The following is a 26620-nucleotide window of genomic DNA, read 5'->3' as shown; positions in this document are numbered from 1 at the left end:
TCAAAGAAAAGCACAAGTTGTATGATAATACCAACATCCCAAAAAAAATTATAATCTGTATGGCTGTCCTTGTGTACATGTCTGTTGAACTTGAGGCATCCTTGCTTGTTTTTTTTTACTCACTTGATTTGTTGAGGAAATTCTTACAACATACTTCAGATACCCCAGATGTTTGCTCGCTAGGGTTTAGAGTTCTGACCAGTTACTTACTGTGATGTAAGGTATTAAATGTCATTGCACCCTCGCACCCTCGCACCCTCGAGTGCACCCTCACATTGAGTTTGATGATAGCTTTTATGGATAGATATAACTTGAGTTGAAGAAGGAACAACATCAGATACAATCATTTTATTCAATTTGCCCTATATACATGTTTACATTGTGATATGGACCTTTAGGCAGCATATAGTAAATAATTTTATATAACAGAACTCCCTTGTTAACATTACTTGACACCTGTTAATTAATATGATTTCTGTAATTATTGAGCAGCGATGTACTACGTGATAACCAGATGAATTATTAATGCTAAAGTTTACATGTCTACGAGAAGGTTAAAGTAACTTACACTGTAAAAATATGGTTTTAAGTTATACCCTGTGTGAAGTCTTATTTCAAAATTGCAATTTTCTAATGCTGTCTATAATGTATATACGTTTTTGCACAAAATTTAACAAATTCAAACCAGGTTCAAGAAAAAGAAAAGGTTTTTTAACTAAAGAAAGGTTCCTTACAGAGAAAGCTCTGCAAGCCATTTTTTTAATCATCCAGGAAGACCAAAGAATAGATTCCGCAGCTCATAACATGTACATGTACTTTTTATACCCCCACATTTATGTGAGGGAGCATCTAGCACTGCTTCTGTTCGCACATACGTACATTATGTCAAGAAGTCTTGTGTGTCCAACTCCTCCCACACTTATAGCCTGATTTGCTTCAAACTTTCACAAATCAACAAACTTGATGTGCAGCTGACCACGAAGGAAGGAACTTTGCTGTGACTATTTTCATATGCTATTTTTAACATAGTTATGGCCCTTTGGTATTTTTGCTTTATAGAATATAGAGAAAAATCTTGCATGTCCAACTCCTCAAACACTATTGAAAGAATATGCTTGAAAGTTTCACAGATGACGGACCTTGATATGAAGATGACTATAAATAACAGACTTTTTTCTGTGGCTATTTTATCTAGAATTATTGTATTTTCTTAATTAAAATAGGCCATAGTGAAGAAATTTGGTGTGTTCAACTCCTTATACACTTTTTGAAGAAATGGATTCAAAGTTGTTCAGATGCACAAGCATATCAGAATACAGTTTGCTTCAAATGTTTAGTTGATCATCCTTCATGTGAAGATGGTCTGTAGGCCTACTAAAAACTTTGCTATTTAGAAGATTGCGCAATATGTGGGGGCATCCATGTCCTATGGACACAATTCTGTTTATATATTGTTTGACAGGTTTTTGTTTGAAAGCTAGTATCCACCAAGTGAAGAACTTTCAAACAGGATTTCATTGCTTATTTTTATCTTTTGGAGGTAAATTAGACAATTTAATCTTTTTGGCTAACAATTTTGACTTCATGTCTAGCCAGATCAATGAAAGTACATCACATTTTCATAAGATTTGTTTATGGCATGAATAATTAAAAACCCAGATGGTACTATCAACAGACTTATTAGGCATGATTATTGATAATAAATGTACATAGATCTGTTTTTATAGTGAGGACAAAGTGATATGGCATTAATTATTTACAGTACTAAAATATTGACCATATACTAGTAATGGATATTCTTGCTTACAGGCAAGATTTCTGTATATGTATTTTTTGCTTTAATACTTGTTTAACTGGAGAAGTTTAATGGTTAAGACTGTTAAAAAAATCATTCAGCAAAATTCATATGAAAATATGTGACTTTTTCGTCATTTTTTGGTCAAGATTTTTCACAGCTTGTGGAGTGAACTATAATGTTTTAGATGTGAATCTTAAAACAGACTGCAGAAGTCTACTGTTCTATCAGATGTAATGTGTACACTATAAGAAATGATTTATAACTCATTAATATTTATACATGATAAAGTGTGTGAACCAGCCTTGAGATGAGACCAGTATTCCAAGCCTACAATACACATAATTTACTGAAAGATACACTTACTCTTGGTAATTTATGATGAAGTTTGTTCCCATTGTAGCAGAGCTGTTGGTGGTATCGATGGTGTTACAAGTTGCTGCAGATGAGCACTACATAACTCCTACAGGTAAAATGTAAAATTTATGTATTATTGATGATGCCTAGGTCAGTTTCGAAACTGGGTCACGTGCAGTCAAAAACTAGGCCAGTAGGTATAAAAGTAGAAAAACCTTGTGACCTCTCTAGAGGCCATATTTTTCATGAGATCTTCATGAAAATTAGTGAGAATGTTCACCTTGATGATATCTAGGTAAAATTCAAAACAGGGTCACGTACCTGTGAAAATAGGTCAAATAATAGAAAAACCTTGTGACCTCTCTAGAGACCATACTTTTCATGGATCTTCATGAAAATTGGTCAGAATTTTTATCTTGATAATATCTAGGTCAAGTTCAAAACTGGGTCACATGAGCTCAAAAACTAGGTCACTATGTCAAATAATAGAAAAAACGACGTCATACTCAAAACTGGGTCATGTGGGAAGAGGTGAGCGATTCAGGACCATCATGGTCCTCTTGTTTTATGTGCCAGATGTATACCAACGATAAATGTGAAGATGTCTTTCCAGGGAAAGAACCAGTATTGGCATCATGTATGGGAGACTTGGAAATTTCTAGTGCCTGATGGGGATTTCAAACCCCAGACCTCTGGACATAGTCAAGCATTTATCACTGGACCCCATTTTCCGGTATATACTTTTTAGCTCGACTATTCGGAGAATTGGTAGAGGTATTGGACTCGTCCATGCATCCGTGTCAGTATCAGCGTCCCGTTTTGGTTAAGTTTTTGTATATAAGCTGGTATCTCAGTAACAACTTGTGGGAATGGATTAAAAGTTCACTAACTTATTAACTGTGATAAACTGACTTACAAAGCACAGGTTCCATAACTCTATTTTGCAGTTTTTTCTTACAAAATTATGCCTCTTTTTAGACAGCAATTTTTGGTTAAGTTTTTGTATGTAAGCTGGTATCTCAGTACCCACTAACTGGAATGGATTGAAACTTCACACACTTTTTCACTTTCGATGATCTTACATGCAGTGCACAGGTTCCATAACTTAACCTTGCATTTTTACAAAATTATGCCCCTTTTTCGGTTTAGCAGTTTTTGGCTATTTTTGTACTCGGGGACCCACTAAATGGGAATGGATTGAAACTTCACACACTTGAGTGTGATGATCTGACATGCAGTGCACAGGTTCATAACTCTACTTTGCATTGTTACAAAATTATTCCCCTTTTTAGCTTGACTATTCAAAGAATAGGTAGAGCTATTGGACTCACCCATGCGTTGGCATCCGCGTCGGCGTCCTGATTTGGTTAAGTTTTTGTATGTAAGCTGGTATTGGTATCTCAGTAACCACTGGTGGGAATGGATTGAAACTTCACAAACTTAAAATTATGGCCTTTTGTCGACTTGGAAATTTTGGGTTAAGGTTTTGTATGTAAGCTGGTATCTCAGTACCCACTAGTGGGAATGGATTGAAACTTCACACCTTGTTCACTGTGATGATGACATGCATTGCACAGGTTCCATAAGTTTACTTTACATTTTTGTACCCCCCGACAACAAAGTTGTAAGGGAGGGTATACTTGTTTCATGTTGTCTGTCTGTCCATAGATGCAATCTTGTGCGCATCATCTCTCCTTATCCCCTTGACAGAATTTAATGGAACTTCACTCAAGTGATCAGTACCAACAGTAGTTGTGCATGGGGCATGTTAGGTTCTTTTAGAAAAAAATTTGCAGAGTTATGGGACTTTGTTTTTTTGTTACTATACTATATACATAGACACAATCTTGTGCGCACCATCTCTCCTCATCCCCTTGACACAATTTAATGAAACTTCACACAAGTGATCAGTAACAACAGTAGTTGTGCATGGGGCATGTTAGATTCTTTCAGAAAAAAATTTGCAGAGTTATGGGACTTTGTTTTTTTGTTACTATACTATATACATAGACACAATCTTGTGCGCACCATCTCTCCTCATCCCCTTGACACAATTTAATGAAACTTCACACAAGTTATCAGTAACAACAGTAGTTGTGCATGGGGCATGTTAGGTTCTTTCAGTGACAAAAATTGCAGAGTTATGGGACTTTGTTTCTTGTTAACATACTATGTACATACAGTCTGCATATGCAATCTTGTGCGTGCCTAATCTACCAAACCCTTACACACAATTTAATGAAACTTCACACAAGTGATCAGTACCAACCCTAGTTGTGCATGGTGCATGTTACATTCCTTTAGATAAATATTCTGCATAGTTATGGGACTTTGTTTTTTGTTACTATACTGTATACATACAGTCTATATACATACAGTCCACAAATTATGCAATCTTGTGTGCGTCAAATTGCAATGTACTGTGTCAGTGCATGCGGGGGTTACATTCATCCCCTTTAGTGATAGCTCTAGTTACAAAATTATGCCCCTTTTTTGACTTAGAAATTTTTGGTTGAAGTTTTGTATGTAAGCTGGTATCTCAGTATCTACTTATTGGAATGGATTGAACTTTACACACTTGTTCATAGTCTGGCGAGCGACTAGATAATCTTTTTTTTTTTAGAAAAAATAATTCTTTTATATATATTGACTTCATCAGTCTTGGCTCTGATTATCTAGTCTGGTAAACTCTGGTCAGAGCTTGTGACCGATATCTCATGATAAACTGTTAGCTGACCGATCACACAGTATGGCACACTGCAATAAATTTCTCCTATGGATAGAGATCTTAATCAGCATTTAGTTAACAGGTGGTGAGCACATGAGCTGAGGTTTAATTTTGTCTTTCATTTTAGTCTGGCTAGTTTTGATTATACACCAAAAAATTAAAAAGGTCAGAATTGCCCTTTGTCTTCAATCATAATTATGTAAAAACAATAATTCGTAAATGAAATCATATTAATTATTATAATAGTCTTCTTATTGGTTAGATTAAATAAATATGTGTAAACTATTTATACTATTGATACCAGTAAGTCTTATCTAATAGCACAGTGCATAATAAGAAAAGAAGTCATGGGCAGAATGAATATTTTAACAATGGATTCAGCTATAGAGAATGGATTAGAAGTTTTACAACGTAATTAATAATGATGATTTTAATTGATTTTTTAAGTTGAAAAAGTATGTGCAATATACTATATATGCATTTTATGATGTGTTTTTGAATATTGTATTAAAATTTTCTAGTTAGTAAACTTCTTAACCTCCCGGATTTGGTTAGTTTTTAGAGGCAAAAAACACAGTAAAAACATGTTTTTGACTGTTATATGCCTCGTGTAGTATATATAAAAAAGGTTTTATGGATAAAAAAGCGTTGCGTGCATGGTATAAAGGTTTATGGTACATTCAACTTCATTTGCACGAACTCAGCCTGCTATGCTCTTGACCTATGGTCCTTATAAAACCTCTATCTTCATACGGTATACAATTAATGTGATTTGTTTGAATAAGCATAAAACTGTAATTCATATTATTTCCATACTTTCTTTAGTCAATTGCTAAGTAAGATATGTAGTACATCATGTTTCTCTAGAAAGCTTACCTAATTATATTTGAAATTCAGTTGGTTCGAACTACCTATAGCTCAAATAAATTTGAGGATTTCTTTGTTTTTTGAGTAGTGAGTTTTGAGTTAAAAAAGTGAATTTCGAGTGAGTTTCGAGTAAGAAAAGTGAGTTTCGAGTTTAAACTCACCCCTGTGGGTTGAAAACCTTGCTTGTGGTGCAGAACTCTCGGGTGAGGAAGCCATCTAGTTGGATGGTTGTGCTTGAAACAATGCATGGAGGGGTACCTGGGATCTTCCTTAAGTACCATGCATGTTGGGGCACCTGGAGTCTTCCTTTAGTACCAGGCATGGAGGGGCACATGGGCTTCCTTTAATACCATGCCTGGAGAGGCACTTGAGGTCTTTCTCTAGTACTATGCATGGAGGGGCACCTGATGTTTTCCTCTTGTACCATGCACGGAGGGGTATGGCCATAAGAACAGCCCCCTCCCAATAATTTGACCAATTAAGTTAATTCTCTTTGCAATCTTTTGACAACGAGTCAACTTTAGCTGTGCCCTGCAGTTTTGTATTTGTTTTTGATGTTTTAACAAATAAAATTGTTATAGGTCGGCTGACTTTCAAAATGTGTGCCGCCCTCCCGCCCCCACTCCAAAAAATGCTTCCTACGTGCCTGATGGGCACCTGGATTCTTCCTCTAGTACCGGAAAGGCTGGAATATCATCAAATGACACATTTTCCTGTCAATGTTATGTTTAACAAAAACTCACACAATATGTAACTGTCCGGCAATGAAAGCCTTAATACATGAATATTTGATCACCACCCAAAAGAAAATGCACCTACCTTCCAATCAAAATTTAACAGTGACTTAATGTTAATGAACATTTAATGGAGACCAAATGCAAGTGGTATTAGAAAACTTATTTTTCCTTGAAAAGATCAAATACCCAAAATGTTTATGCAGCTTCTTTAAGCCATGTCCTTTAACAAGTTCATGTACTTATTTCACATCTGCCAAATAAGTAGTGTATCTATTGTGAAACTGTTGAATTCACCCAGATTTTCCCCTTTTCAAGAAAAACATACGAAAATGTACTCAGAATGTGAAACCCCTTATCTAATGCATTGTTTTATAAGAAGACTTATAATATTTTCTACAATTGTTCACAAGCACATACAGTAATTGTGGTCTAAACTGAAGTAAAACTCTTAAAAAGAAACTTTGAAAAATTAAACAAATTCCTTGAAAAACAGTACAAACTATTATCTGATGAATTGTTCTTCCGCCGCTATAAACCATTTATCTACCTGGTATTAACAACATACCGGTAATTATTGGTTTTTAATTGATATTTGCACTAAGTTCAGTGATTTGAATATCATTTTCTTTTCTTTAAAACAATGCAAAAAAGCACTTACATATCTTAAAGGTGGTCAGTCACATTTAAACAACTTTTAATGACATTTTTTACTTTTTGTATATTCTGGTAGAGAATTATTTAAGGAACAAAAAGACCGATTACATAGAGTTAGATTCCTATTTGAAATGTAGATGTTATTATAATTATAAAATTTTGTAATTACTCCCCTTTAATATGAAAGTATATAAAAAGCTGGGTATTTCTTTTTATTTCGATACAATGTCTAGTTTTACATTTGCATTTGATAGACATATCAACTATTGAACAATCTGAACCAAAATGCAAGTTTAAAAGCTGTATGTAGCTTCTGAATTCATTTATTTCCAATCTATCTTCCCGTGCAGAAATTCCCAGGAATATCCTGGTAAATATTCCTGGGAATTTCCCAGGAAACGCCTGGTCCTGGGACCAGGAAAATACCAGGCGCGGTATTGGAACAGGAATTTTCCAGGATGACCTAGGAATATAAAATCCTGGAATCTACCTGGTAACCAGGAAAATCCTGGAATCTACCTGGTAACCAGGAAAATTCTGGAATCTACCTGGTAGCCAGGAAAATCCTGGAATCTACCTGGTAACCAGGAAAGTCTTGGAACACCAGGATCCCAGGAATATCTAAGAAAACCAGGATCCCAGGAAAATCTAAGAAAACCAGGATCCCAGGAAATTTCTTGAGAAAAATAATAAAAAATAATAATTATTTCTATTCAAGTTCAAAATTTATTAAATAATAATTGATTGAAAGTTTATACAAAAGAAAACAACAACATTTTTGGAGTTCTGTTGGCTTTAGACAGCTTTGGAAGCACTGGAGTCGTGTTCGGGAACTTTTTTCAAACAATTTCTGAAAATGACAACGTAAATACATGTAAATAACAATCATTGATCACTAATCATTAATATAACAAGAGCTGTCTCCATAGGATGACACATGCCCCCGATGGCACTTTGAATGAATAGTTATGGCCGATGTTAGAGTTTATGACCTTTGACCTACGGACCTGGGTCTTGCGCCCGACACGTCGTCTTACTGTGGTACACATTCTTGCCCAATAATCTTAAAATCCATGCATGAATGACAAAGATATGGACCGGACACGCCCATCAATGCACTATCATGAAATATGACCTTTAACGTCTAAGTGTGACCTTGACCTTTGAGGTACAGACCTGGGTCTTGCGCATAACATGTCGTCTTACTGTGGTACACATTCATGCCAAGTTATTTGAAAATCCATCCATGGATGACAAAGATATGGACCGGACACGAATGCACTATCATGAAAAAATGACCTTTAACGTCTAAGTCTGACCTTGACCTTTGAGCTACGGACCTGGGTCTTGCGCGCGACACGTCGTCTTACTGTGGTACACATTCATGCCAAGTTATTTGAAAATCCATCCATCAATGACAAAGATATGGACCGGACACGAAAATTGCGGACAGACTGACAGACCGACAGACGGACAGACGGTTCAAAAACTATATGCCTCCCTTCGGCGGCATAAAAATAATTTAAACAATATAAGATTATCTATATTAACTGTTACCACAGATGGATGGATGGATGGATCATATGGATGGATGGATGGATGGATGAGATAGAATAGATAGATAGATCGATCGATCGATCGATCGAAATATCGCATTAAGTAAGACAAGTTTTGTAAGATATTTAAAACAAAGCGAACAAATTCTAAAACTAACATGTGACTTACATTCACATAATATTGCTTAAACATAGATAAAGAATACAAATAGATAGTTTGATAAAAGTTATAAAAAGACAAGATTTAATACTAATAAAAATCATAAAAAAGTTATTTCAAGTTTAGTCGTGCTTCCTAAATTATTCTCCGCTGATCTTATACCAAGGATAACCCATGAAAGTAGCTCGAAGAGCACTTATTTCCAATGGGGTCCTCGACTCATTACGGCACCGATTTAGTTATATGTTAAGTAAAAAGAAAAAAATCATCAGTGAAAAACTAATACGCGAAAGAAGAATAAAATAAAAAGGAAGTACTAAAGAGAATTATTTTAGTGAGTACCTCAGTAATAACAACTAAAGTTTAAATAACAATTGGATTTAAAAACTAAATATTAATATCTTATATCTTGGCTTTTACAATCATCTAACTATTACAATCATCTATCTGTTGATTTCAATTTCAGTTAGTATTTAACTGTTCCATAAGCTTCTGTCAACTCTATCTTTTGCCAGAGTACCTAGCTACAAAAATTGGAAAATCACTCAAATTGATTGGCACCAATGTTGTAAAAAATACAACCTTAGGGCTTAAAAAGGCAAAAGGGGAAATAATTAAAAATCAAAAGTACACATTGATTATCCAATTTAACACTATAAATTGCAATGTTTGTTAAAATATTTACCAGATTGAAACATAATATATGATCTGTTTGATGATGTCTCTCTGTGATCCCAATCTATTCTGCAGTGTGGTCAAAGATCATGATTCATGCATGTGTGTTTCTGAGGACATATACTTCTGATAAACACATTTTTTCTGAAAAATATTTTTATGACTAAGTGTTTGGACAGGCTTGTAAAGCCATAGATATATAGCAATCACAGTAATAATTACCTAAAAATTCTACAAGAAAAAAAAAACAACATTAAATTTCTAAAAGATATAAATATATTGCTGCTTAAAGGCATTAATGTTTGTAAATTCCTGACAAAAAATACCTGTAATCAGGTGAAAGTCTCTGTGATTGATAAAGTTCCTGTTTCCATCTAATATTTTCTAATCTAGCTTGTTGTGTTCTGAATTAAATTACTTTTTGAAATAAATTAGTATAAGAGACTTACCTAATGTCTGTCTAATAGCCATTTTAAAATTTCTAGCAACAAAGTTTATTTCCATTTTGTTTTCCTCCAAGAACTTCCTGTTTACAGTTCATTCAAATTTTCATATTCATGGGCAATTTCCTTTGGTATACTGAAGTTCTGAATTGAACATTTAGAGTGCTAATAATATCTGTATGTACAGTACAAGGGGGGATTTGTTAAAGTATTTACTGATTTAATTTGCATAGATGATTGTAATAGTAAAAGAAACAGAAAAAAATTGGGACTACTTTTTAAGATTCGGCAGCCAAACATTGCATCTTCATTTTCATTGGTTCTTATCTTGATGAGGTTTCTAAATATAATACCATCTGGTATCAGTTATCTTTCTCTCAACTGAACAGCAGAATATTTTATTGACCCTTAGATATCTAATGACTGTGAATCAGTCAAAGTATAGATTAATCATGTTATGGTGATGCAACAGACTAGCAGAATAATACCTTTCTTTGGCTATATGACACTTAACCCTAATGAAACTTAATGTTTTACTTATATACTTGTTTGTGCTATTGTTTGAGATGTTCAATAATAAAGAAAAGAAACAATTATATTAAAATGATTTAAATAGCGGTTTCGTTTTAAAAACTAGACTTTACGTATATGATATGATGGCTGATTGGATTCAGGGAAAAGTCATGTGACAGCCCGACGCATGATACTAAGAGTTTATGACGAGATCATTCTCATGTCAAACAATCTGAAGAATTCCGACCATTAGTTTCATTGAACTTTACAACACCTACATAAATGCATTTTAATATGGCAATTAATGACACAATGTATCACTCTCATGTTCTAAAAGAATCAAAGGCTTCAGACTAGTATATCACATTCAACTAAAAATCTCACGATTTAACATAGGTGCGACCTTCCATGTAAAGTAATACCTACTTCGATCTGTTATGCATTCCAAAAGTTACGACAAGAGTGATTATGTCAATTTAAGTACTGTAAATTTCCCCCATTTTGATGGGGATGTACCCTGAGATATTTATTTCTCTATTAATTTGATTCGTCGCTGCATCAAGTCATGTAGAAGATTAGAATGAAAGTACTCAATGTATTACAAATAAAGGCTATCATTATCATACATTGTATTTAGTATATTGCTAAGGCCTAAAAAAAAATTCTTTGTTTCCGGTAACATGCTGAAAAAAATTAGGGTGGGTAGGTAGGTCGGAATTTTTTTTTTTTTTTTTTTTTTTTGGAATTTTTTTTTTATTAAGGGGGACTTTTCGGAAATTATTTTTTTGTCAAAAAATGATTGCAGATAAGGGGGTTATGCCTTTAGAGCATCAGTAAGTTGATTTCTAGCATCACTGGCTATGTTTAAAGCATAAAAAGTGCAGTTTTGCATCTTTTTGTTAAAAAGTTGAAAAAAAATATTCTCCAAGGCAATAAAAACATTTAGGGTCGGGCCAAAAATTTAGGGTAGGTCGGGATACCGGAAACAAACAAATTTTTTTTTACGCCTTACTATATCTAATTAATTTAGAAACTTGTGTTTTTTTGCAAACTATAAAGAAGTGATTTTTTCTAACTTAGATTTCTTGTTTCATTTCAATTTTTTTGAATACCTGTACCTGTATAAAAAAAAGAGGAAAGTATTGAATTAATGAGTTTAAAAAAACTTTTCCCATTGTTCTGACTTAAAACTTTTTCTGCCAATTTCTATTCCTGGCTACCAGGACTTTACTGGGAATTGTATGAAGACTACTTTTCCCAGGTACCAGGATACCAGGAATTAGACTTTTTGTGTGTAGCTTACAAATCTGAAAAAATAATTCCTAGCTCCTCCTGGTTTTCCGGGTATTTAATATATTAAATTCCTAGGTCTCCCTGTTATTTTTATTATAACATTAAATTCCTGGTATTTTCTTGGTTTTATCCTGGTCCTAGGTCCTAAAAATCCCAGGATCCTAGCTTTTCTTGAATACCAGGATTTTCATACCAGGATTTAAAGATTTCCCAGGAAATTCTTTTACCTGGGAATAATTTCTGCACGGGTTGGTTGTGCAACCAAGATAGGCAAAGGGAGTTAATAATAATTTTTCAAACTTGCGTTTCTAATGAATTCCATCTAAAAACATAATTTTTAATGCAAATATTTTGCAAATATATTACAATATGTCTAATATTTATACATTTCCTTAGGCACATTTATGACCATATCTTAATGAAACTTGGTCAGAATGTTAATGTTGATGATCTTTAGGTCAATAGGTCAGGTGAGCGATACAGGGCCTTCATGGCCCTCTTGTTACAGAATTATGCCCCTTTTTTGACTTGGGAATTTTTGGTTAGTGTTTTGTATGTAAGCTGGTATCTCTGTACCCCCTAATGGGAATGGATTGAAACTTCACACAATTACCCATTGTCATGAGCTTATATGGATTGTACAGGTTTCTTAACCCTGTGTTGCAATTTCACAAAATTATGCTCCTTTTTGGACTTTAATATTCATTCACTTGACAAGGCTGTTGAATAGTCGAGCGTTGCTGTCCTCAGACAGCTCTTGTTTGACTTGTATTCATTCATTTGACAAGGCTGTTGAATAGTCAAGTGTTGATGTCCTCAGACAGCTCTTGTTAAAAATGCACTATATCATTAAGCATATTCTGCTCAATACTGATAGCCTTTTTGTCCAGTATCATCACCCAAGTTGGAGTCATTAAGTGACAGCTACAGCTTCCTCAGGTGTACCCAGTTTCACTATCCAGATAGCCGAGCGCTGTCTCCTGTGATAGCTTTTGTTTGTTGAATGGGATAGTAAAAGAAACGTTTTGTTGAAATCTGCAAAACAATTTACTACTAGCAGTTATTATTGTTACAGTAGCATATAATTAAAAACATTCTGCCATCTTAACAGGTATCAGTTACTAGAGAGCAAGAATTGAAAAAGGGAGAACAAAATTTTATCTTTTGCAGTTAGTCTTGTGTCCTGTTTGTTTCGTCAAGTAGTGTTAGAAATCTTTGACTGCCAAGAAGGGGGTGTGATGTACATTACACATGGTACTGAAGCATATAACATACAGTTTCCCGAAAATGGGACGGTGACGTATTCATGCCACTTCAATGAGTGTGACTTAGGATATGTATGTATGGTGTTTGTAACTATATTAAAGTATAAAGTGGGTTAACTTATTACTCTTATAATGGTTAATTGTTCACATTTTGGTATTAAAAATTAGCATGCTTTAATATTAAGATGACACACAGGGGCATTTTAGGACAATTTTTCTTACAATTTCACATAATCTATTTTTAAAATGGCCCAAATTTCGTGGAACTATATTATTTCTTAGTATCTCCATACACACTGAACCCCTGTACCAAATACACCCTACTCTGTATTCAAGCTTTTGTAAAAACATGATTTCCTTGAAATAAAAGAGCTTGTAAGTTCATACCAATTATTATAAGATAAATTTCATAAAACACCAGTTTGAACAAATTGTAAGAAACTTGATTTTTGCCAAGTCAGTTCTAAAACTACAATACATTAACATTATTACAGAATACTGCATTTACATTTGTTGTCCAACGAAATGTGGGCATTCAATCTGTGCATGATGTGAAGACAAGATTTACCTGCCTTTTGGACCAGAGTGATATTACTCCTAAAAATATGGCACATAACAAGTATGTATTGATTTATTACCATTACGCAAATATATGAAAATACATGAAAGTTCAGTATAAAGGGTAGAAATAAAGTGTTTGTTTTATTATAGTGTCATCCCCTTTAAGGTAATTCTGCACATTTGAATCAAAATTTTTGTCTACAATGTATGACTTGATAAAACCTTGATTTCTCAAAACTTCAGAATATACAAATAAAAAAGATGGGGTGTGTGCTTGAATTTGCTAGACTTATTTTTGTACCCCCCAACAACAAAGTTGTAAGGGGGGGTATACTGGTTTCAGGTTGTCTGTCTGTCTGTCTGTCGGTCCGTCTGTCTGTCTGTCCGTAGACGCAATCTTGTGCGCACCATCTCTCCTTATCCCCTTGACAGAATTTAATGAAACTTCACACAAGTGATCAGTACCAACAGTAGTTGTGCATGGGGCATGATAGGTTCTTTTAGAAAAAAAATTTGCAGAGTTATGGGACTTTGTTTTTTTGTTACTATACTATATACATAGACACAATCTTGTGCGCACCATCTCTCCTCATCCACTTGACACAATTTAATGAAACTTCACACAAGTGATCAGTACCAACAGTAGTTGTGCATGGGGCATGTAAGATTCTTTTAGAAAAAAAAATTTGCAGAGTTATGGGACTTTGTTTTTTTGTTACTATACTATATACATAGACACAATCTTGTGCGCACCATCTCTCCTTATCCCCTTGACACAGTTTAATGAAACTTCACACAAGTGATCAGTAACAACAGTAGTTTTGCATGGGGCATGTTAGGTTCTTTCAGAAAAAAAATTTGCAGAGTTATGGGACTTTGTTTTTTTGTTACTATACTATATACATAGACACAATCTTGTGCGCACCATCTCTCCTCATCCCCTTGACACAGTTTAATGAAACTTCACACAAGTGATCAGTAACAACAGTAGTTGTGCATGGGGCATGTTAGGTTCTTTCAGTGACAAAAATTGCAGAGTTATGGGACTTTGTTTCTTGTTAACATACTATGTACATACAGTCTGCATATGCAATCTTGTGCGTGCCTAATCTACCAAACCCTTGCACACAATTTAATGAAACTTCACACAAGTGATCAGTACCAACCCTAGTTGTGCATGGTGCATGTTACATTCTTTTAGATAAATATTCTGCATAGTTATGGGACTTTGTTTTTTGTTACTATACTGTATACATACAGTCTATATACATACAGTTCACATAATTATGCAATCTTGTGTGCGTCAAATTGCAATGTACTGTATCAGTGCATGTGGGGGGTACATTCATCACCTTTAGTGATAGCTCTAGTTTAAAAAAAGTTTTTATTATAGATGTCTGTTGGAAAATGACAATTTTAATGAAATTTTCCTGCAATGTAGATTTTAATGAAACTTCTCACAGTCATAAATAAACATGGTCTGTAGTATGATGAAAAAAGTATATGGATGCGTGCTTGTTTTTGAGATACTTGGCAATAATTAAAAAGATCTGAATATTTCAAGCTGATGTTAATAAAGGCACTGACCTCCAGATTTTGGCTAAAAGAATTATCTTTCAAATTGAAGTTTGGTCATAATATGAACATTAGAATATGAGTTTTTGTTTCTAAACTATTGTAAAAATGCCATATCAAGAAAAAAAAGATGACCGCGTCAGGAATCGAACCCAGACTGCCGCGACAATAAAGAAGTTTCCTGCTATCATTACCAATACCACTATAGAGGATTTAGTGTTCAATGAGCGTTAAATATAGATATTTATAATCCAGACCTCAAGTAAAGCGTTACAAACGCTTATCCATTTTCATCGTAAAAAGTAGTAAAAACAGCTAATTCTTATGTGTTTCTATAACATATAGTCTGTCAGTAATTAAGTTTCAAAGCATTCTTAAGAAATAGATAAAGCGAAGAACTAACTCCAAAAATATACTTTTTACTTCAAAACTAACATGTTTCGTCCATTCCCAGAAATATACTTTTTACTTAAAAACTAACATGTTTCGTCCATTCCCAGAAATATACTTTTTACTTCAAAACTAACATGTAAGCATTCTTAAGAAATACAGCATTAATTTCAAGATATCTAAAAAAAAAATATTTTTTTCGAACGATCTGGAGGCCAGTGCCTTTAAGGCATTATTTAGAATTATATTACATGCCAATATTTTAAATAGAATGTTGTATCTTTTGAAAGATAGTAATGTTGCGGTTGTACTGCTAAATTTACTCACAGGTTGCCATTAAATTACAAAATGATTTTTGTTACTGTGTACCAAGGCAATGCTTTATTCTTCATTATCTGAACAAATTATGTTGCACCATCACTTCCGGTTTATCAGACATGCAGAACTACCTGAAGAGGAACAGTAATATAAGCATGTACTCATTCACCATCCAGCTCCTAGCCTTTAATGGCAGTAATCAGGCAGGTAGGCAAACAGAAACCATTCTTAGCAAGCAGCTCAACAACTGGTCACCTTTAACCTTTAACCTACTGGTGGCAACAGATTCTGCCTTTGCGACCAGTGCAGACCAAGATCAGCACATCCGTGCAAGCTGATCATGGTCTGCACTGTTCACTATTCAGTCAGTAATTTTTCATTGAACACCTCTTCAAATAATAAATGGTACTGCCCAAATTGAATGATGGACGAGACAAGATGTATGGCCTATTAACATATGAAGGGTGTCAGGTTACTGTATAGTCTGGCAAGGTCACTGTATAGTCTGGCAAGGTCACTGTATAGTCTGGCAAGGTCACATATTTATATTCCTAACTGCATTGGTTGCTGTTAAATCGAGAACAGAGTTATTTCAAATTTATTCATTTTAGGCACATTTAAATGTTTTCAGTTTTACAAGTGACAGATGAAAGTAGTTAACATTATTTGCAGTTATGTAGTTCTGTCATTTAACAATACCTACAGTTCTTGCCTATGAACAGTTTTCATCTAATGGCCTCCCAAATAGATTGAGGACAGAGATATCTGCCATAATTATGTTTATTGCATCATTTTGAAAAAAATACTTGTACGGCTTTATATTTATATTAGACAGGAAATATTGAACCTTCTATTGTAGGGAAGAGTTTGACAAAAACACCCAGTTTGTTCTTATCTCTGCTAGAGCATCTATGAAATTTTATGACGGTGACAGACAGCTAGCATCTGGGACTTATATTAAACTTGGCACACACATCAGGATGGTTATTGAACTCAGAAATACATTTGATGGTAAGACATGTTACTTACCAGATCTATACTTATCAGAACAGCAATGAAGCTGTGTACTTTTTGCAAATTTCTTAAATATTACTGAAGTACTTTTTTTTTGAAAGTTTTGAAATTTAGGATGCTCAAAGTTCTTAATAAAATATTAAAATTTTAACCAAACCATGTAATCAAATGATTTTTTTTACATCTTAACCCATGTTTGAAAAGTTACTGTACAAAAATATTTTAGTTTTCATTTCTTAAGAATAAAATGATTTCCAAATGATAAAGTATTTATTTTTTTGCTGGACATTTTATACTTTTAGAGCTGCTTGACATAAACATTAAATCTTGTGAAGCTTCTGGGATACAGTTAGTCGTGGACAGATGTCCCGTGGATGAGGATTTATTTGATACATTCAACAAAACTTCTGTCGGTGCAGTACAGAACAAATTCCAAATGTTTCGAACCACATCATCAAATCCTGAACCAGCTGGCATGCTGTTTTCCTGTCTTGTAGAAGTGTGCTATGCCCCATGTGTAAAGGTTTGATACTCTAAGATACAGAATGTTACTTTTAAACATTTACCCTGCTATATTTCTAAATTGGAGTGGTCCATCATTCAGTTTGGGCAGTACCACTTATTATTCAAAGGGATGTTCACTGAAATTTCACTGACTGAATGGATGTGCAGGCTGATCTTGGTCTGCACTGGTCACAAAGGCATAATCATTTGCCGCAAGCAGGCTATATTTGGATGATCTTTCCTGGTTCAAAGCCTGTTGCAGTTTAAACAAGGATTGATAACTGTAATCACACAATGTTATGAAACTCAGTTTTATACTGATAAAAAGAAATCTTTTCTTGTATTGTTGTTGCATACTAGAATGATATTTTCTAATTTGTGGATCACTATAAGAAGTATCTTCAGAACTTAACTACATGTATATCTTTAGCTCACCAATGAGTTTTTGTGATCGCTCGATGTCGGTCGTCTGTCAACATTTAGCTTGTGTATGCGATAGAGGCTGTAATTTTCAACTGATCTTCATGAAATTTTGTCAGAATGATTACCTTGATGAAATCTAGGCCGAGTTCGAAAATGGTTCATCTGAGATCAGAAACTAGGTCACTAGGTCAAATCAAAGAAAACCTTGTGTATGCGATAGAGGCTGTATTTTTCAATTAATCTTTATGAATTTTAGTCAGAATGATTACCTTGATCAAATCTAGGTCAGTTTCGAAAATGGGTCATCTGGGGTCAAAAACTAGGTCAATAGGTCAAATCAAAGAAAAACTTTGTGTATGCGATAGAGGCTGTATTTTTCAACTGATCTTCATGAAATTTTGTCAGGATAATAACCTTGATGAAATCTAGGCCAGATTAGAAAATGGGTCATCTGGGATCAAAAACTAGGTCACTAGGTCAAATAAAAAAAAACACATTGTGTATGCGATAGAGACTGTATTTTTCAATTAGTCTTCATGAATTTTGGTCAGAATGATTACCTTGATGAAATCTAGAGCAAGTTCGAATATTGGTCATCTGGGGTAAAAAACTAGGTCACTAGGTCAAATCAAAGAAACTTTGTGTATTAGATAGAGGCTGTATTTTCCAACTGATCTTCATGAAATTTTGTCAGAATGATAACCTTGATGAAATCTAGGCCAAGATTGAAAGTTTGAATATTGGTCATCTGGGGTCAAAAACTAGGTCACTAGGTCAAATCAAACAAAAACCTTGTGTATGCAATAGGATCTTCATGAAATGTGATCAGAAAACTAGGTCACTAGGTCAAAATCGAAGAAAATACTTGTTTACACTTAAGAGACCATATTTTTGGTCCAATCTTAATGAAAATTGGTCAGAATATTTGTTTCCATGAAATCACTAGGTCACACACATGTTTACACTGTTATGGTGTGTTTCTCAGGTGAGCGACTTAGGGCCATCTTGGCCCACTTGTTTTATTTTATTGTTTAATATTACTTGTTTTATGAAAAGAATCGCTCAAAATATTCAGTATGCTATATATACATGAAATATTGAGCCTTCAGTATAACTGCAATACCTGTAGCAAATCATTCAATATATATGAATAATGAGAGTGTATTCCTTTCAGTATAACTGCAATAGTACAGTTGCACTACCTGTAATAAACCATTCAGTACATATAAATAATGGTAGTGTATTCCATTTAGTATAACTGCAATACCTGTAGCAAACCTTTTAGAATATATGAATAATGAAAGTTTATTCCATTCAATATAAAACTGCAGTAGTACATTTGCAATACCTGTAACAAACAATGTAGTATTTATGAATAATGAAAGTGTATTCTCTTCGGTATAACTGCAATAGTTCAGTTGCAATACCTAATAAAAATAAAAACATGAACATACTTTGCTTTCAGTATAAGTGCAATGGAACAGTTGCAATACCGGAGACAAACAGAAGAAAGAGATCACAGGAAGAGAAAGAGGGGACAGTTGCAAAATCTATGAAAGTTGGATCTCTATTTAGGGTTGGGCTCGGAGGTAAACACATTATTCTGTGTTGATTTTCTTCATCACTTCAGTTTATCTTTTCCACATTTCATTTATGATATTTTACGTATCATAAACAATTATGTCAAAGGTTTTAACCTTTAACGAAATACGAGATTAGCAAATTTGGAGCATGTTTTATCTGTAACATTTACACTCTTTGAGTTGTACTTTCAGATCCAGTGTTTGTGAACAAAGAAAATACTGACAGCTGTGTGGAAATTGACGTTTATTTTCCTTCAATAGCATTGTTAGGCTTTTTCCAGTTACTTTCTACATCTGCTCTGACTTACTATTGGAGGGAGAAAATAATAATTGAAAAATCGGTTAAGTCTAAAACAGCTAATGAACTACAAAGAAATACACAGCCATTTAAAGATATTGTAGGTGAAAAGACAGTTGTGAATATAGAAAGTAAAGATACTGAAACAGCTTGTGACTTGCAAAGGCATAAGGAAGATGTAGGTGAAAAGTCAACAACAAAAGAAAAAGTTAATGTTACTGAAACAGCAGATGATTCTTAAAGACTGAATGTTTGGTTGTAAAACAGGGATTAAATGAATACACTAGAAGTGCTGATGATTCATAAAGGCATTCAAGAGCAATTAAAGAAGTTGTAGCTGACACTTTGTCTGTAATAGAGTAAATACATGAAAGTAGATGGTTATTTATGAAGGCATTAAGTGAGATAAAAGAAGTTATAACTGACAGTTTTGACGTAATAAAGAGTAAATACATGAAAATGGCTGATGATTCATGAAGGCATTCAAGTGAGATAAAAGAAATTGAAGCTGACAGTATGGTCATAGTAAGGAATAAATACATGATGATACATGAAGGCATGCAAAACAGTTAAAGAAAGGTTAAATGCACTGAAAGGTTGATGATTCGCGAATGCATACAAATGAGTTGAATGTTGTACTGTAAAAGAAAGAGTTTAAAGGCACAAGAGAAGTGTTTTAGGATAAAGTAGTGGCCGTTGATTTACAAAGATACAAGGCGGGAAAAAGAGTCCCTTGACATGATCAGAGATTAAAGACTCCAAAATGCACATGCCAACAAAGTAAATAGCAAAATCACTGAACACAGTAAAGAACAAAAACTGTTCATAAAACTGTTAAATTTGATAACGTGAAAAGCTGGTTAACAGAACAAAAATGACTGAGCTGGAGAAGGGTATTGAGTTACAAGTTATTTAGCAGCCAATGGATTTGTAAAACGTGATTTGCTCGGTGTTACTCTATACTGGACACTCAAATAAAATGCTTAGTTAGTTTTTGGCAAGATCAAACAAACTTATTATAATTATTGTAATAAAAGTATCAATATATGTATGTTGTCATATAGTCTGATTTAAAATGATTGCTTGCTTTAGTTAGGTTCATTGACCAAGACATGGTATAGGCAGAATGAAAAAACGTGCCTTTCTATTAATGTATGTATTTGCTCTTTTAAAGTGATGTTTACCATCCTGTATCTGTAACACTGAGGATGTTTAAAAATAAGTTCTGTAGCACTAGACAGGTATACCTTTCAATTAGAACCTTACCAATATTTCTGAAAACTACTTTAATATGTCAAAAACTCAGCAAAGTGATTGTTTTCTTTTTAATGATCCTATATACTTAGCAGTCAGACAGTATTAATTTTAGCTGTTTTGTATCTTACCACAACAGAGTATTAAAATTTAAATAGGTGTTTTTAAAGGTAAGTCATCATCCACATATTGATACGTTTACAGTAAAATCAATTAATTTTGTGGGGAGCTTGGTTCAAAAATGGGTCAGGGGTCAAAACCCTCTCAACAGAAATAACAGGCTTGTTGTAACCCTTCAGTCGGTAATCATACTCCCATTGGCAAAAATGATGAGGTTAAAATCCCCACAATTTCGAAAATCCCTTTACTCGAAATTCCAAATAGTCATTTGAAGGCGCAGTTGTGTTGATTAGGGGAAAAAGAATACATTTTGTTAGCCAATAAAGAATACCTTACTTTAATGACCCAAGTAAGATGTAAGAAGACCATAACTTTTATAAAAAATATAAAAGACTTAACAGATAATGAAATTGGAGTTCTGCAAGAAACATATTTGAAATAAATTGAAACAGCAATTATATACCTGATTTGATTCAATATAATTTATTTTCAAGAATGAAATTTTGCCTTACTAATTGATATCATTGAGGGGAATTTTAACTAGACCATCATTTGTTGATATCAAGTTTTGAAAACTGTCTAAAAATAGGATCCAATATGACCGCCGCGCACTTGTTCTTCAAGATGGCCGCCGCACGTGCTGTGCACGTGATTGGTAACGCCCAAGAGATGGTGGAGCTCAAGAGACGCCTATACTACTCTCAGCACAGAAGTTCCAGTTTCAGAGTCATAGTTTCCAAATGATATATACTTTTTCAACTGTTAACGCTGGTAAATGTTCTTAAGGTTATAGGATTGCGGACATCGGAAAATTAAATTTTAAATGCTCGGCATCCTCTAAATTTCAAGTTAAGGTAAGATTTAGTTGAGTAAAATGTTAGTATAAATTAACAAAAGAGCACCACATAAGACACACGTTCGCAAGTTGAGTCGGATTAAAATGATTTGAGCCGCGCCACGAGAAAACCAACATAGTGGCTTTGCGAGCAGCATGGATCCAGACCAGCCTGCTCGTCCGCGCAGTATGGTCGGGTTTCATGCTGTTCGCTTGCAATAGGCTTTGAAAGCGGACACCATGGATCCTGACCAGACTGCGCGGATGCGCAGGCCTGTCTGGATCCATGCTGGTCGCAAAGCCACTATGTTAGTTTTCTCATGGCGCGGCTCATTTAATATATGCGTACAAGGGCTATATGAATCACAGTTGCCTATCTATAACTATATTAAATACAATTCCAAATTTAAAATGGTTTATTTTTTGTATGAATGCGCATAAGTTATATCGCCATATCTTCAACTTGATCTTTTGTTAGTGTTTGTTTTACATACTTTGGACGTATTATTAAATCTTAAAAATGAATTGTTCCTATATATCTGTCATACCTGCTGATATATTTCACAATGTTGTATATGAAGATATTTATCAGTCTATAAATGATTCTAAAGTTATTAACTATCTTGAGAAATATCATCCAATATTGGCTATAATTTAAAATGACAGAATGTTCAGAATAAAAGCTAATTTTAAACATTACACTGATTCTATTCATATAACGTTAGAACTTTAAAAGGAGACTGAACTGCGATTTTGACAGAAGAACGCATGGCAACTAGTAAACTAAACCGGTCACAAAACAGTCAAAGGGACATTAATAGAATTACATTAACGAAAAAAGGAGAAATACTCTTGTTGTCCCTGGAGTGGATTATGATGTGATGATAATACTTTTTAAAAAGCGTTGAAAACATCGTATTTTTTTCTCTCCAGAATTCATATCTACGAAGTTAAGTTAAACGATTAAGTTAAGCGATTGAAGACTCGAGTGATTTCCAGTATTGTACGTCTTGATGCCGAAATGCCTAGAGTGACGGTTTACCCGTTTGATCATATAGCATTTGCGCCTTTCACGGAACGCTTTTTCTTCATGTTAAAAGAGATGGATCCTCGGATTACTTCAGAAGTTCTTGCTATTGTTTCATATTTAATGCGGCAGCAAGTCCCGAAGGAATTACCGGTAATTTTACTTAAGATGCGCATGTATGCCTATGAAGTCATAGAAAATTTAAAAGTTGATATTTATATGCGAAACAAAACTAGGAAAACAGCATTAATGTCACAAATTTTGGATAAAAGGAATAAAAGAAAATTAGAAATTCTTTTTGTAAACGGAGCGGATATGAACGCACAAGACATTCATGGGAACACCGTGCTACACTATGCTGCATGGATTGACTGCGACATTGACATTGTCAAACTACTGAAAGAATATGGTGCAGGCCCAGTTCAAGACAAACTAGGTCAATTTCCGTGCCAAATAGCCCAGAAACGTGGGCATGCATTATTAGCACAAGAACTTTGTCCCTGTCATAATAAAGAGCATTTGAAAGAAGTAACATTCCATAATGAGTGTGTATATTTTTGTACAGAAGGCCTCACTTGTCTTCCAGATAGTAACAGTATTCAGAAAAGATTGAAGTATTTTCAGCGCGATTCAATTTCAGATTTACTCACTGTCACTGGTATTGGAAAAGTTATATTTGACGGGGAAGCGGGTGAAATAAAGTCTGCGATAAATGAAATTGTCACAAACATTTGTGAGGATATTGGTCATACGGACCGGATGTTCTACAATGAAGTGTTTCCATCAGGTAGTGTGAGTGAGGAAACTAAAGTTGGACTACCTGATGAATTTGATTTCATATGCCGTCTCGATAAACTTTCGACAATGTGCGAAATAGAAGAGTCCGACAACCCTTACCAATCCTCTGTTTCTGTCAGTATAAAGCAAGAGTTTGGGGCAGAACTGGAAGATTTTCAAGACGAAAATCACTACATCAAAGCAGAATGTGTTTGTCGAATCTTTGTTGATAATGTAGAGAGAGCAGTCAAAAAGCTAAATTTATACGAATATCCAAACATAACTTTAGTTCGAGAAGAATATAGCATAAACCCAAACTGTAAACTTACTTTTCAGTGGAGTGGTTGCGAATACAAAAATATTGAAATAAACGTGGACATTGTTCCTGCGCTTCAGATACCTGGTTGGTGGCCTTCAAAGGCTGATTTAGATAATCTTCCATTTGATACAACACAAGTTCAGCAGGATGGCGCATTGCTTTTGTTCCACTTAGAGGACGACGATGCCTGTCCTGAAGGTTTTAATGCGGTAATCCTACCATCAGCGGCCACAGCGGAACGTGCCTACATGAAACAACTTCCACAGCTTGCTCGTGATGTATACATGGTGTCCAAAATCCTGTGTAATGAACGTATAAGCCCCAGGGTTCTGCTGTCCAAATACGAACCGATCTTACATGAAACTTCAGTTACAGAAAACGTAATGACTAGTTACATTCTAAAAATTGTTTATTTCATGTTTTTTCTGATAACAGAAACTATAGAGGAACTTCTGGTAAACTACCGGTATGTCTCCACGACTACGTGTACGAAGTATTTGAAAAGCTGCACAAAAACATTAAAACAGATCTCGCATCTTTCGTCTTTAACGAAAACATTTTATTTCCCAAGTATGACTACTATTGTCCTACCTATGAGATTGAGATGCATTACCAGGAGTATTATACAGAGCTCATACTATTTCTTCTGCGCAAACCAGACCGCTGGATATCAAAAATCAAAGACTCTGGAGTGCAAATATACAAACATATCTAGAAATCATGCTTTCAGTCACGCTTTGCCGTTAGACATGTCAGTTGTTTTTGTTTCCACATGGAGTAACTCAATTGATTTTTTCAATGTTAAAACGTATAACGTTATCCTCGATTAACATTGCCTTGTATGTTTTCATTAAACAAAAATTCACGCTGTCCCGGAACGTCCTATTCTTGAACTAAGTGTAATAAAGTGTAAAAATATCTTATTGTAAATGAATCAAGATACATTTGTATCATCAATATCATTTTACAATATATATACATCGCAATAGAAAATTAAGATTTATAATCAGTATCTATCCGCAGCTAATAACTCCTGGAAGTATGGTATCTCTATGATTAACCTAATCTAGTTTATGATCATTCTGAATTCATAAAATGTTCCAGTGAGCAAATTAATGTCTCCTTTAACTTTTCTAACGTCACACGTGCAACCTCGGCAACATTGTATGGGGAAAGGTAATGACTTGAAATAGAACTTGTTTGTCTATGTTTGTATGTATTTGTCAAAATTTCAATCTAAACATGTGCTGGCCATACTATGAAATATTAAGAAATCTTAAAAATATATATCTTCTAACGTTATATACTGTAATTTTATTATTTATATTTCATGTTTTCATCCTCTCCCCACGAACATTTGAAATGATCACAGAATGTATGACAACTTGAGAGGTCCCAAAACGTGTAATCGATCAGTTATCTTTATAGATTGTTATTTATAGGACATATTCTGTCACATTTCATATATGTATTTTATATAAATGTAATAAAAACAAGAAAAGATCATCCAATACCCTGATTGAATCAATACTCTTGGCATGTAAATAATGAATGTTTTGCCCCTAGTATTACATCAGTTTCAGAGAAAATAGAAAATTGAAGCATCGAAGTATTTCGGACAGGAAAACAGCAACAAAAACAGAGATAATACATTTTATACCCATGCTGCTCGACACCAAACGATATTACCTCAGGCTTTGGAGCCCATATGGAATTTTCATAAATGTTTCAACTGTCAAGGATGCTAGATGTTCTTTGGGTTATTAGAAGCCAAATTTTAAATGCTCAATAGCCAGTAATCGTTCACTAAAACATTAGAATAAACTAACAAAAGCACTAGAATATTGCATACATAGCATTGCATAGGGATGCTTTGCCTAGGGATAACACTGGTTAGATGGTGAAAAGGAAATTTATGTGACATTCCGTCTTTTAATGCCTGAAATAATCAATAATTTACTTTGGTTATCAAATAATGCTACGCGATGTTTTATGTACCGAATAAAATAAGTAGCGGTTGATGTACCAAACCAACCACTTTTAGTACATATACGTACGCAGGAATTCTTAATAAGAACTTCTAACCCTTTATAAAGGAACAGAACCCTCGCGTTTACAACAAGGAAAACAAAATGAAAGAATAATTAATTTAAAAAATCAGATAACTTGTCACCTTAATGTCACTTGTTCAATCCTATGGTTCGTGATTCATTTCCGGGCGATTTGTATTCTGACAAATGGGAGTAGATAATGAAAATACTGCAAAAGCAGATTCGACCGCAAAGTTTTCAAGAACGGAACAGAACAGATAATTTATTTCTTAACTTTGGATTTGAACTTACGGTTCTCTTATATATATATATATAAGATAAGAAAAAAAAAAAGAAAATTCTAGTATAAATGTAACATTGTAATATAACTGACGGTATATTTCATCCTCTTATATGTATATATCTACATTTAGTTATATTTATACTAGAATTTCTTATTTTAAAAGCCTGGAACAGGTATGTGGCTAACTTGTTTACAATCACGTTATTGTTTGAATTTAATAGTTCTACAAATTTCCACACACTTGG

At 34.1% G+C, this 26620-nt stretch overlaps 2 protein-coding genes and 1 long non-coding RNA gene across 4 annotated transcripts; 2 read left to right on the top strand and 1 right to left on the bottom strand.

Moving 5' to 3' along the window:
* The first annotated feature begins 263 nt into the window (after positions 1–263).
* On the top strand, positions 264–20943 carry LOC123552473 (uncharacterized). 2 transcript variants are annotated; one of them, XM_053541983.1, is made up of 7 exons: positions 264–2264; positions 12949–13115; positions 13538–13662; positions 16747–16898; positions 17237–17424; positions 19294–19417; positions 19604–20943. In XM_053541983.1, the coding sequence occupies exons 1-7, from the start codon at positions 2174–2176 to the stop codon at positions 19948–19950; spliced, it is 1194 nt and encodes a 397-aa protein (XP_053397958.1). In that variant the 5' UTR covers positions 264–2173; the 3' UTR covers positions 19951–20943. The 2 variants fall into 2 exon arrangements, with proteins under 2 accessions (XP_053397958.1, XP_053397957.1); XM_053541982.1 differs by having other exon boundaries at positions 17204–17424; positions 19604–20942.
* LOC128556537 (uncharacterized) lies at positions 7869–10375 on the bottom strand. Its single transcript, XR_008370752.1, has 3 exons — positions 9979–10375; positions 9540–9673; positions 7869–7988 (listed from the first exon to the last, which is right to left on the bottom strand). It is a non-coding gene; the product is annotated as an uncharacterized LOC128556537 (long non-coding RNA).
* Positions 20944–22550: 1607 nt separating the features above from the next.
* On the top strand, positions 22551–25512 carry LOC128556536 (uncharacterized). The gene has a single exon (XM_053541981.1). It carries the CDS (start codon positions 22940–22942, stop codon positions 24869–24871), a length of 1932 nt encoding a protein of 643 aa, XP_053397956.1. The 5' UTR covers positions 22551–22939; the 3' UTR covers positions 24872–25512.
* The last annotated feature ends 1108 nt before the right edge of the window (positions 25513–26620 follow it).

The sequence above is a fragment of the Mercenaria mercenaria genome, chromosome 4 (assembly GCF_021730395.1).
Source record: "Mercenaria mercenaria strain notata chromosome 4, MADL_Memer_1, whole genome shotgun sequence".
Taxonomy (NCBI): domain Eukaryota; kingdom Metazoa; phylum Mollusca; class Bivalvia; order Venerida; family Veneridae; genus Mercenaria; species Mercenaria mercenaria.
Note: the sequence above shows the minus strand (reverse complement) of the source record. Positions and strands in the feature narration are given on the sequence as shown.

Coding starts and splice junctions, on each gene's coding strand:
- LOC123552473 (XM_053541982.1), top strand. CDS start 2,174: ATGATGAAGTTTGTTCCCATTGTAGCAGAGCTGTTGGTGGTATCGATG. Junction 13,116..13,537: donor ATGAGTGTGACTTAGGATAT/GTATGTATGGTG, acceptor ACATTATTACAG/AATACTGCATTTACATTTGT. Junction 17,425..19,293: donor GCTATGCCCCATGTGTAAAG/GTTTGATACTCT, acceptor CTTTGCTTTCAG/TATAAGTGCAATGGAACAGT.
- LOC128556536 (XM_053541981.1), top strand. CDS start 22,940: ATGCCTAGAGTGACGGTTTACCCGTTTGATCATATAGCATTTGCGCCT.